The sequence below is a fragment of the Aquarana catesbeiana genome, linkage group LG09, assembly GCF_042186555.1.
Source record: "Aquarana catesbeiana isolate 2022-GZ linkage group LG09, ASM4218655v1, whole genome shotgun sequence".
Taxonomy (NCBI): domain Eukaryota; kingdom Metazoa; phylum Chordata; class Amphibia; order Anura; family Ranidae; genus Aquarana; species Aquarana catesbeiana.
Window position 1 is genome coordinate 87728237 of NC_133332.1, and position 13687 is coordinate 87741923.

The following is a 13687-nucleotide window of genomic DNA, read 5'->3' on the forward strand; positions in this document are numbered from 1 at the left end:
TTCAAAACTTTGTGACAAAAAGTGAGGTCTGCAAAATACTCACTATACCTCTCATCAAATAGCTTGGGGTGTCTACTTTCCAAAATGGGGTCATTTGGGGGGGTTTTTTGCCACCTGGGCATTCCATGGCCTCCGAGACTGTGATAGGCAGTGAAGAGTGAAATCAAAAATTTACGGCCTTAGAAAGCCTGAAGGCGGTGCTTGGTTTTCGGGGTCCCGTACGCGGCTAGGCTCCCAAAAAGTCTCACACATGTGGTATCCCCGTACTCAGGAGAAGCAACAGAATGTATTTTGGGGTGTAATTTCACATATTCCCATGGCATGTTTGAGCAATATATCATTTAGTGACAACTTTGCGCAAAAAAAAATAAAAAATTGTCTCTTTCCCGCAACTTGTGTCACAATATAAAATATTCCATGGACTCGACATGCCTCTCAGCAAATAGCTTGGGGTGTCTACTTTCCAAAATGGGGTCATTTGGGGGGGTTTTGAACTGTCCTGGCATTTTATGCACAACATCTAGAAGCTTATGTCACACATCACCCACTCTTCTAACCACTTGAAGACAAAGCCCTTTCTGACACTTTTTGATTACATAAAAAAATAATTTTTTTTTGCAAGAAAATTACTTTGAACCCCCAAACATTATATATTTTTTTTAAAGCAAATGCCCTACAGATTAAAATGGTGGGTGTTTCATTTTTTTTTTTCACACAGTATTTGCGCAGCGATTTTTCAAACGCATTTTTTGGGGAAAAAACACACTTTTTTAAATTTTAATGCACTAAAACACACTATATTGCCCAAATGTTTGATGAAATAAAAAAGATGATCTTAGGCCGAGTACATGGATACCAAACATGACATGCTTTAAAATTGCGCACAAACGTGCAGTGGCGACAAACTAAATACATTTTTAAAAGCCTTTAAAAGCCTTTACAGGTTACCACTTTAGATTTACAGAGGAGGTCTACTGCTAAAATTACTGCCCTCGATCTGACGTTCGCGGTGATACCTCACATGCATGGTGCAATTGCTGTTTACATTTGACGCCAGACCGACGCTTGCGTTCGCCTTAGCGCGAGAGCAGGGGGGACAGGGGTGCTTTTTTTTTTTTTTCTTTATTATTATTATTTTTTTATCTTATTTTTAAACTGTTCCTTTCATTTTTTTTTTTTTTAAATCATTTTTATTGTTATCTCAGGGAATGTAAATATCCCCTATCATAGCAATAGGTAGTGACAGGTACTCTTTTTTGCAAAAATTGGGGTCTATTAGACCCTAGATTTCTCCTCTGCCCTCAAAGCATCTGACCACACCAAGATCGGTGTGATAAAATGCTTTCCCAATTTCCCAATGGCGCTGTTTACATCCGGCGAAATCTAAGTCATAAAATGCTCGTAGCTTCCGGTTTCTTAGGCCATAGAGATGTTTGGAGCCACTCTGGTCTCTGATCAGCTCTATGGTCAGCTGGCTGAATCACCGGCTGCATTCTCAGGTTCCCTGTTGAGACAGGAGAGCCAGAGAAAAACACGGAAGACGTTGGGGGGGGGGGGGCATTCCCTCCCACTGCTTGTAAAAGCAGTCTAGAGGCTAATTAGCTGCTAGGATTGCTTTTACATGAAAGCCAATCGCTGGCTGAAAAGAATGATACCAAGATGATACCTAAACCTGCAGGCATCATTCTGGTATAACCACTCAAAGTCGTGAATGGCGTACCTGAAGACAAAAAAAATGGTTAACAATAAAGCACAGTAAACGGTAAGGTATAAAAAATTGCATATCTGAAAAGCAAACATGATAAAACATAACAACAATAAAACATTGCAGAATAGAATACAGTAAAAAAGAGCAGAACAATAGAGAGAGAATAGAGAGAGAGAACAATAAAACGACAACTATTTTTTTTTTTATTTTATATTTTTGTTTGTGTTTTTTTTTTTTTTTTACACTTTTTTTTGTAACTAACTTTTATAACTGTAACCGGTTCCAGGTTCGGGTCTCTCAAAATGCGATGGCATCTTGGGAGACCCTGTGAAAGTGTGCCTAGTCTGTGCAATGCTGTACCCTACGCTAATACTCAACTAGTGAATGGTAGTGTTCAAAACATTCACCAATGCAAAGACCAGGATTGTCAGGACAGGAGGGACAATAATAGAGGGTGTCACGCCTATATCCGCGCTTGCTGCAGACACGACATCTTTTTTGGGGGGAGTCGTTGGGTAGGGTTACTAGGGAGGACATAAAGAAAATGCCTCTCATGCAGCCGACTGCATTTGGTTGGGGATGTGAATGGGGGAAGTACGGGCGCTGCAGAAGTGGTGGGTTCCCAATTAGGATTGGCGAATGCAGCAGGAAGGGCACTATGGACACGACGGGCCTGTGTTTGTCTTCTTGGTGGCAGCGGGACACTACTTGTGCTTGCCACCTCACCAGCTTGAACTGCATTTATGGGACTCGCCATGTCACCAAGTGTTACTGCAGTGCTGGTTTGACTACGACCGGGGTGTACTAGGCTGCTGGTGCTTGCCAGTTCACCAAAACGCTACCAAAAAAACTGTTAGCGATCGCAGGGATCAGGCCTGACTCTGCGAACGCTGCAGTTATGCGTTTAGTGTTTTGTAAGTGTCAGTGATCGATCGATACTGCACTTGGGTGGGCTGGGCTGGGCTGGGCCGGGCGGAGGGGCAAAACGCAGGTGCTAGCAGGTATCTGGGCTGATCCCGCTAACACTGCGTTTGTGGGAACCCTAAACTGCTGGGGACGCTAGTATAGATCTGATCAGATCAGATATTGATCCGATCAGATACTATACCACTAAGGGAGGTGTACGGTGTGTGCGTGGGTGTTAGCGGTACTGGCGCTAACCTGATGCTGCCTGGGGCTGGCGCTTGCCAGTTCACCAAAACGCTACCAAAAAAACTGTTAGCGATCGCAGGGATCAGGCCTGACTCTGCGAACGCTGCAGTTATGCGTTTAGTGTTTTGTAAGTGTCAGTGATCGATCGATACTGCACTTGGGTGGGCTGGGCCGGGCGGAGGGGCAAAACGCAGGTGCTAGCAGGTATCTGGGCTGATCCTGCTAACACTGCGTTTGTGGGAACCCTAAACTGCTGGTGACGCTAGTATAGATCTGATCAGATCAGATATTGATTCGTTCAGATACTATACCACTAAGGGAGGTGTACGGTGCGTGCGTGGGTGTTAGCGGTACTGGCGCTAACCTGACGCTGCCTGGGGCTGGTGCTTGCCAGTTCACCAAAACGCTACCAAGAAAACTGTTAGCGATCGCAGGGATCAGGCCTGACTCTGTGAACGCTGCAGTTATGCGTTTAGTGTTTTGTAAGTGACAGTGATCGATCGATACTGCACTTGGGCTGGGCCGGGCGGAGGGGAAGAACGCAGGTGCTAGCGGGTATCTGGGCTGATCCCGCTAACACTGCGTTTTTGGGAACCCTAAACTGCTGGGGACACTAGTATAGATCTGATCGGATCAGATATTGATCCGTACAGATACTATACCACTAAGGGAGGCGTATGCTGCGTGCGTGGGTGTTAGCGGTACTGGCGCTAATCTGACGCTGCCTGGGGCGACGCATATCACCGCCGGGCGATCAGGGGGCTAAACCTTTATTAGGTAATAAACGGCGGGTCCCCTGACACTATAAAAAATAAACGAACTAACCAGCGTCACCCGTAACGGTTATACGGTGATCAGTGGTGAAAGGGTTAACTAGGGGGCAATCAAGGGGTTAAAACATTTATTAGGTAGTATATGGGGGTCCCTGTCACTATAAAACGCTGACGGCGAACCTAAATATTTACGTTCCTAACTAGCGTCACCAGCGACACTAATACAGCGATCAGAAAAATGATCGCTTAGTGACACTGGTGACAGGGGGTGATCAAGGGGTTAAAACTTTATTAGGGGGGGTTAGGGGGGTATCCTAGACCTAAAGGGGGGTAATATTCACTGCCCTAACACTGTAACTGTCACAAACTGACACCATGCAGTAATCAGAAAAAAAAAAAAAATACTGCTTGCTGTCAGTTTGTGACGGGGGGGGGGGTGATTGGGGGGGGATCGGGGGGGGATCGGGGGTGTAAAGTATGCCTGGCATGTTCTACTGTGTGTGTTTGTGTTGTGTGCACTTACATGTCTTCTCTCCTCGGCGCTGGGACGGAAACTGGCAAGCCGAGGAGAGATGACATCACATCCTCTGCCTGTGTGAAACTACACACAGGCAGGGGAGGATTCCGATTGGCTGGGAGCGATCGCGAGGGGGGGGCCACGATCGGATGGTCTCCCCCTCGCCTCCCGATGCTCCCAGTCAAATGCCGACCGCTGCTGGCACCGGGGGGGGGGGTCCGATCGGACCCCCCGCCCGCGGGAGGCAGATCACGTACAGGTACGTGATTCTGCCTGCCCGTGCCATTCTGCCGACGTATATATACGTTAGGCGGTCGGCAAGTGGTTAATTTTGCTTTAACGTGTTACTAAACCCACAACAGTAAAATCAGTCTGTTTATGCAGTAAAGCCTCGTTCACTGTAGAACCTAAGGGGTTAATCCACCGCATTGTGTAAAAAGGCTGTTTGATCCTGTCTTCTCTGATCCTCCCTTCCTTCCAGTGACTCCTAATAATCTCCTGATAACACAGAGTCTATGGAGTCAGGCTGCACATGCTCAGTTTGGGGTGTAGTGCTAGAGAGTTATTTTTCTTTCTTGGGAGGGTGTATGTGATCAGCACAGGGCCAATCGGGACTGTCCAGACAAGAGGGTCAGGGGTCTTGCAGTCTCATAGCACAGTCAGAAAACTCTTCCTACAACAAGCTTTAACCAGTGCTTGGCTGGACAATGATAGAAGTCACAAGACTGCTCTAACTGCTGATGAGAAAAGGTATTTTGCAGTTTATATTTACTAAAAGAAGCATTTCCATGTACTGTGGGAGACCAGATATTGTGAATGCAGGGCCCTGGGTTTAATAACACTTTAATGAGATTCTGCCACCTTGCCCATGCAGCACACAGTGACAGTATTTCTGCAATGAATCACCCGCCACCCTTGTACTATTCCTTACCTGCACTCCCCATAGCTCCTCCCAGCCTGTTAACTTCGGAGGAGAAAGAAAGTGTAAAAGAGTGCAGGTAAGGTGAACATATGAAGGTTGAAAAGATGCCCTTTACAGAAACACCTGCATGGGTAAGGTGACAGTGTGTCTAAGTACCCTAAGTCCCTACCTGTAACCATAGTACCAACTCACCAGGAGGCAGAAGATTACTTTGGGTCCTTATTACAGTCATCCAGTCATTCACCAGAATACTTGCCAACTTCCGAAGTTCTGTGGAAAGAAAAAGCAAAATAAAAACACACTTACAATCTTCAAAACACAATGGACTATTATGAATAACCAACATAAAGAATGTACCATACCTTCATTGTCACTGGACTTGCTGAGCTGCTTCACCAGCTTTGCTGTGTTATTCTGAAAAGTCAGTAGAGGATATACTGTAAGAGAACACAGTACTAAAGTCCACATACTGAATGATCAAAGCATCAGTTTAAAATTGTTTACCTGCTTTAGGTGGTCCACTTTCAGCGGTAAATGCTGAAGTGTCAGCAGAATTTGATGGAGCAGAGGGCTGTTGTTGCTGTTGCGAGCATATGTCAGCCAAACATTTAAGAGTTTGTATCCACCAACACGGATGAACCTGAAACATGCAGGAAAGGAGGTCAGTCCACCAAATACATAAAACACAAACATATAAGAATGGAGAACCCAGGTAATGTAGTAAATCTATGTTTCCAGATTGATAGGTTATGTATAAAACCACTATGCATTATTCTAAAAATATACAAATACCAAAACACCCAAGTAAGCAACCTACTGTTTTCATGGAAGCAAAGACTTGTTTTTTTTTAAATATTTGATTCAGACTTGCCCAGCAGTGCTTTGATGGCAGATTTAAAGTGCACCTATACTCTGAATACTTACCTTTAAAAAAAACACATCCCTATGTCCTGCTAACAAAAACAATATAGTGTTTAATTATATAACGGTCTCTAAAACCCCTTAGAACTTTCTGTGGTTTGTCCTCTGGTGCCAGTTATGTGGTCTATCTTGAATGGTAGGATCACATTTCTTAGCGAACTACTGATCAGCTAGGTCAGCTTCAACAATGTTCACCATGGAGACCACACGACTAGTGACTTGGCATTGATTATGTCATCCAGGCATTCCTGAAGGCAGGAATTTTAGCAGTTTCTACAGCTTATAAAAAACAGCTGTTTAAAGGCATAGTTCACCTTTAAGAAAATAAAATGTCCATGCCGATAAGGGAAGTCTGTACATAAAAAACAAGCTGAATTGAATTGCCCTTGCTATTGGTGTAGGCCATTTACATACCCCATGAAGCCTGACTGGAAAACTCCCAGGGCATCGCTAAGGATGTTGCTAAGACAGCCCCAGCTGTTATTGTTCATCTTCACCATCACAGGAGTGAGCTCTTTCTCTGATTCAAACCCCTCACATGCGCTCTGCCCCCTAATGCAGTAGCTCTGGGCTTTGTGTTTGAGAGCTCACTCCTGTGATGGTAAGATGGTTCCTTCACCCTTGTTTTGAAGACAGGCTGGTAGGCAAACAATCAAAGTGACAACATAAGAGCAGTTTCAAAAAACGTAGGTACAAATCACAGCTGCTGCTTACTTAGTAAGGAGTTCCGGGGAATTTGTCTGGCATATGATGTTTAGGAAGATACACCGACTGACCATCTTTTCAGATTCCTTCATCAAGCTGAAATACATACAGAAGATATAAGTTTAAGCAGTCAAATGAGACATAAACTGTTTAAACAGTTAGACAAAGGGGGTTATTTACTAAAGCTGGAGTCTACTTCAACTCTGCATAGAAACCAATCAGCTTCCATATTTTATTGCCAAAGCTTACTTGAACAAGCTAAAATTAGAAGCTGATTGGCTACCATTCACACCTGCACCAGATTCTGAGTGCACCAACTTTGGTAAATCTTCCCCAAAGTCATCGATCTATTTATTCATGTACATACTTGTATATTTTTGGCATTTCATTTACTTCTTTTACTTCTCCCTCTTGACCCAGCAAACAGTCCAGACCCTTGAGCAGCTCACTGGGATCTATGGGTCTTGGCTCCATTTTAACAAGCTGGAATAACAAAATACGTATTTTTATTTTTTGATATATGTTAATATGTAGCATATTACTATAAAGGTTATCGCAGGGTAATCTGAATAAATAGATCCAGAATTTTACTTTGTACCATATAAATGATTAGTAGTGACAGGTATAACCATTAACAGCCCATACTATTCATGTCTAACATGGATATACATTACTAGAAATGCAATATGAACAAAACTGCAAGGGGCTGCACCAACTTAATGCAAACCAAATTGCAGGGCTTGAGTGATTAACAGAAATACTGTTATCCATAATATTCTATTACTTATAAAGGGGTCATAAAACATTTCCAAATGATTTTTTCTGTAAATGACAGTCATATGGGGAAGGGGACTCTGTGGTTCATAATCTGATATCACAATGTAACATGATTTATTTTTCATTGCGATCATTCTACCTGCATGTATGATAAAAAAAAAAACACTTTCATATATCTCACTGCCTTCAGCAATCCTCTAATATATTAATGCTCAGAACACTTTTTCCTGACTTAGACTTTAGTCACATTGGCAATGACATACTAAATAGATAGCCATACAAGCCAGGCCATTTCATTTTTAGTTCCTTCTACTGCTATAAATTCTAAGTAGAGTAAGAGGGACCAACCATTACCATATTGGTTTTTATATTATTGTGACAAGTCTTAACACTATAGGTTCAATTGATTAATCTATACCAATCGGTATTTGCCATAAGGATCATGATTATTCATGATCATGAAAATAATCATCCCTGAAAACTAAAACAGGCTAATAAAAACTTGCAGGTAAAACAATTTTGAACATTTAGATTTATAATAAATAATATCTGAAAGACTATAGGGCCTCTCCACGCCTTTACAATGCGCTGTTGTGTGTTCTCACACACACACTAATCTAAAGCTGGCCATACATTATACAATTTTCTTATTCGATTTTCCTTAGTTTTACCTTCAACAATGTAGCGCAAGGGTGTGCCTGACTGCAGACAAATTGAAATAGTTTAGGTTTGACCTATATGGTTTTGGTAAATCTAATAGAATATTGTACAAGAAAAATGGATAATGTATGGCCAACCTTAGCTGCATTTAGGCAGCCCAATTATTTAGATTGGGCTGCAAGTGCACCAAAAACCATTCCTCATTCCCTAAGGCAGGGATCTTCAAACTACGGCCCTTCAGCTGTTACGGAACTACACACCCCATGAGGCATTGTAAAACTGACATTCGCAGACATGACTAGGCATGATGGGAATCGTAGTTCCTGAACAATTGGAGGGCCATAGTTTGGAGACCCCTGCCCTAAGGCAACACACCACAGCACATGGTAATGTGTCACAGCAACACAGGTCCACTGCTGAAGTGTGTCCGAGTGTAATTCAGAATGAATAGCACTACAATGGGTTCATGCTGCAGTACTATGCATTACAGAAACATAATGGTTTGAAGCTGGCCTGAATGTTTTCCTTTCTTAGCAAGCTTTGGCAGGGTCCATTATGGTGAAGCTTCTGTCAGTGAGGCTTAGGAGGTAATTATTACGCACTATATAGCAAAGGTTCTTGCCATTGTTATGCTGAGGCTCCAAGTGTCAGTATAGTGTTTTCTGGAACCCCGAATGTCTGTCTACCATAATGTACAGGATGCCAAAATGTATCATTTACAATCTAGGGGCCCCAGAAATGTTTGGCAGGACACGTTGAATAGCTGACAATAGGACAATCATCGAATAGCTGTTACCAATAGTAGCAATGGGGGGGGGGGGGGGGGTTGTGTAACTGCAGTTTTATGATCTTAGAAATATGAAGAAGATATAGTTGCATTTTTCGTTTCTGCGAAGTGAAGCATATAAGCCACCATTGTCGATCTCTCTTTTTTGAGAATGTAAGTTTGCTGGCTTTAGCATCACACTTTGTACAGCAAGTAGAGAAATAAGGACTGGTTACACCTTTTTAACATTTGTTGGTTTCTGGTCTGTGATTTAAATGTATTGAAGCCTACCATAGCGAGGCAAACAGAATGATCATGGCCTCCATGACAGGTGTACTAAATGATTGTCATCCTTTTTGACAATTGTTCAGCGAAGGAAGAAATCATGTGATGGGCCTATAGCAAATTTAATTTGATGAAAATCGGTACGTTCCTTCAGCTATAAAGGACTATTACATTACATTGAAGGATTCTTGAACTGTTTGGGATGATTTTGACAAGGAGTTCATAAAGCTGCAGAGAAGTCTTGCGTAAACGGTTTTATCTCCTACAAACATATATATATATTTTTATTTTTTTTTCCCAAGGCTATTTGTTTACATTAGATGATGAACACAAATTGTAGAAAAGAGAATAAAAAAAAATCTAAGTCTTAGCATGACTAAGTCAGAACAGCTGCTTGCATTGCCCTTTGCTGCGTAATATACTTTCTATAGTAAAGGCTGGTGGACACATGTAGCTGTTTCTCCTTTAACTGATAGAGGGAGATGGGGAGACTTAGAAATGATGAAACAAACAGTCTCCTCCCATCTGAAACCAAGACTACTCCTGGGGCGTAACACACTCACACAGGCTCTGTACTCTATCGGATGAACACGCACACTGCTAACACCAGACAAACTCACACATCTAATCCCATGTCACTGGGCATGTGCTCAAATCTGGAGGCAAGGACATTGATTTTTATTTAATGTAATACAAAGATCATTGCTCTTATATCAAGTACATTATATATGCATGCAAATGTGAATATATTACACTAATTCAGAAAAGTGTGCAGGATTACAGTGGACATTGCTACACATAATGCCACCATTTATACTTCACCTATACAGAAGAGTATTCTGCACTGGGTCAGTAATCATTATTATTTGTTATGCACTGTACAGAATAAAACGCTGAACTAACCTTAAAAATGCAACTTACTTATCAAAACTGGACTTCTATGAAAACAGTTTGTACTACCCCATACTAACCACATTCAGATGTTTATATAGCTGGGAGTACGGCAACATAGGCTGTTCACACTGTTACACTGTGTGTTGTACTGAGTTGCATTACAAAATATAGTGCAGCCACCTTTTTTGGTGTGTTAGACAGCCCACTCAAATGAATCAGATGTCTTACCAGAACAAGCATGTGTTAACACAGTGGTTCTCAACTCCTGTCCTCAGGACCCACTAACAGGCCAGATTTTAAGTGTTACCCTGGGGAGATGCAGACTAGAATACTGCAATCACTGAGCAGCAAATGATATCACCTGTGATGTATTTCAGTTACCGTATCTTGCAAACCTGGCCTGTTAATGGGTCCTCAGGACAGGAGTTGAGAACCACTGTGTTAACACATCACAACAATGTGTATCCAGCCTCTTTACAAAAAGACTGGGTACCGTGTTGTGACGTGCCTATTCACACCATGAGGGAGCAATAACGGCACTAATGTGCTGGAAAGAACACATTACATTAGAGGGTTTACTCTTTTGTGCAAACTTTATTGACATATCAGAAAGTGACAGTCTATCAAGTTCTACTGGTCACACCAAGGTGTTATGCAGTGAATTGTGTTGCACCGTGCTACACTTTTGTATAGCACACACCATCGGAGTGAACTGATGTGAGCAGGAACAAGGCTTTTCTACGCATTGGGCAACACTGCTCAGTGCAGCCCAACACATCTGGTGTAAATGAGACAGTTCAATAAACTGGGAAAAAATGTACTACCAGCAAGCACTAGTTTCCATATCAGCGAAATGATACAAAGTATCTCTACTGCTAACCTTTAGCCCCCGTTCACACCGGTGCGACTTGTTATGCAATTTGACAGTGCAACCTATTTTCGGTAAAGGAACCATTAATATTGCGGCAACTTATGTCCCAGCGATTACGAAAAAGTTCCTGCACTACTTTTTGACGATTTAACTGTCCTAGATTTTTTTTTTTTTTTTTTAGCTGCTATAACCAAAAGTAAGGGAAACGTTTTTACTTCATATGGTACAAAAAAAGTTTTTAAATACCACCAAAAAGTTCTGTATCAAATATTAGAAAAAATTCATATAGGTGCATTGTTGCATGACCAAGTAATTGTCAGAAAAGCACTGAAAACTTAAAAATGGCCTAGTATTGATAGGGTATTACATGCTAGTACTGAAGTGCATAAAGTATAACTGAAGCCAAACCCCCCCCCCCTAATATTAAAAGAAAAGGAAGGTTAAAACCCCCAGCAGTATTTTTTTTTCCACATCTGTGACCTATGCAAGAGATTTACCTTCAGTTCTTGTCATGAAGACACAACTGAAATGAGTAGAAATCTCTGCACCTCAGACATTTTTCCTGTTCTGGTGACAACATTGGATTTTCCTTCACTTTCAAGTCCCGGTGACAATGATCTCTAGGACATCCCTGTGTGGACACAGATGACAATAAATACCAATGAGTTCTAACCTTTCCTTATCGTATCCAAAAATTAAAAAGTTATACTTTAGGCTAGAGCACTGTAGTTTTTTTTTTGTATCTCAGTGCTGTTAATCTGCTCTAGCCCTTTTCAGCCACTTCCTGTCTACATGCACCGCCTTCAACATTGGCTCCACATTGCCTTAGATTGGCTTCCAATATTGACAATGGTAGTCCATGCCTGCATAATGGGCTGCCACAGCAATTTGCACTCCGCACCAGGGTGACAATGCAGGGGCACAAGTGGCAATAACAGGAAGTGCCTTAACAGGGGTGGTTTTAATTAAACTGCAGATTTAAAAAATATGACATTTTTGTGAAAAGACATTAACATGTTCAACCTTAGTTACTGGGCTTAGATCGTTTTTCAAACAAGTAGTGAATCAAACTATTTGGTCTGCATTGTCTCAAAGCAAACAAATATAAAGTATAACTAAAGCAAGAAGGTAAAACTAGAATAGTAAGGAAATCTTCCAATGGGGACACTATTTCTAGTGACACCCAAGGATTTCCCCACTTCTGGTGTTGGCTATGGGACAGGATCTCGATAATAACACAGGTGGCAAGAAAAAAAAAGGAAGAATGACAGGGATTATACTCTCCCTTATTCTGTCTAAAATGATAAAAAAGATGTTTGTTTTTAGCTCAACTTTATCGTAGAACTATATGTAAAACTTTTTTTTTTCATTTTGGATTTTTTTGCCATTTGTAATCTTCCATTGCGGAGATTACCCTGTTTTGTTTCCTGTAAAAGCATAATGGGCTAGTATGCATCCCATACTAGCCCATTATGTGACACTTACCTGCAAACGAAGCCTGCGCTGTCCCCGCTGCAGAAAGCATCCATCTTCGCCCCTCTTCCTTCTGGGGCTGCGGACTCTGGCTGTGTGACTGGCCGGAAGCCGCATGATGTCACTCCCGCGTATGCGCGCCAGAGCCGCCAGTCACGGCACACGCTCGAGAAGAAACGGCATGGAGGTCCGTGACATCATTGGTGCACTACAAGGTAAATATCTCCTAAATGGCGCATGTTTAGGAGATATTTCCACTACCTATAGGCAAGCCTTATTCTAAATTGTGTATTGTGGTAGTGTGCACATTAAACATCTACATCCCCACAATGCATAAGTGTAAACAGGCCCTTATAAATAGAAGCTGCTTACTCTTGAGCAATACAGGCAGGCCTTAAAATGCCATTAGCCCTATAGCAAGTGGACTAAAATCGAATCTAAAATCTAAACTGGAAAATTACAGAATGAAATCCTGAATCTGACTCGATATCTTAGGGAAAAGACAGTTCTTATGTGTTTGATTGATAAAGCTCATTATCTTTATTTTATCTAGAATAGGCCTTGTGTATGAAAATGTTTTTACGTAAACTGTAGTTGTCCCCAATAGCAACCAGATTTCAAGCTGAAATCTTTATAGAACAGGTTAAAATAGAAAAAATATGGTTGCTTTGCTCAAACGCCAACAATTTTCCTCAAAATATAAAAAGCTTTATACAGCATCTCCACTGCAGAAAAAGCCAATGTACCATAGCTGGTGAAGACCACCACTTGTACATAGCATCAATATAACAGTTTGGTGCATAGGTTTAAATTGCAAACACATAAGCATGCATATATGTCTGTGCTTGCAATAACTGCTAGCACTTATAAGATTTTCAACATCAATTTGCAAACTTTTATAAAGTTAACAAGAGATGGGCAAAGTGTGCATATACACACATATTTGCGATTGTTTGCTTACCAATACTTGAGCTGGCCTTTCATCACAGTGACAGGGATTTTCCTTTAGTGCATCCAATACACACAGTGTCCATATCTTTAACAGCTGCGCTAAAGGCATTCATACTCTCGCCAACCATGGCAGTGGTGCCTTAATACCATCGAGTCCAGGCTGACCACTGCCTGCAGTTGGTTATGGTGTGGGAAGCAATATTAGAATACTTACCGGGTGGGAAAAGGTTGTGTTTCAGATATTATTTATACATGTGGTATAAAGTGAATCTCACTGACAAAGCAAAGAAAGAAAAAAGCAATATAAAACCG

General features: G+C 41.7%; 1 protein-coding gene across 7 annotated transcripts in view; it reads right to left on the minus strand.

Moving 5' to 3' along the window:
- The window catches only part of LOC141107871 (serine/threonine-protein phosphatase 1 regulatory subunit 10-like), a 49847-nt gene that overhangs the window by 32177 nt on the left and 3983 nt on the right, over positions 1-13687 (minus strand). For 5 of the 7 annotated variants that reach the window (XM_073598908.1, XM_073598904.1, XM_073598902.1 and 2 more), the window contains 5 exons: positions 7066-7181; positions 6708-6794; positions 5577-5712; positions 5435-5486; positions 5265-5342 (listed from right to left, as the gene is read on the minus strand). In XM_073598908.1, coding sequence (XP_073455009.1) covers positions 5265-5342; positions 5435-5486; positions 5577-5712; positions 6708-6794; positions 7066-7172 — 460 coding nt within the window. In that variant the 5' untranslated portion in view covers positions 7173-7181. Of the gene's footprint in view, positions 1-5264; positions 5343-5434; positions 5487-5576; positions 5713-6707; positions 6795-7065; positions 7182-11448; positions 11583-13687 lie in introns of all 7 variants that reach the window. The other 2 variants (XM_073598906.1, XM_073598903.1) reach the window with 1 other exon arrangement.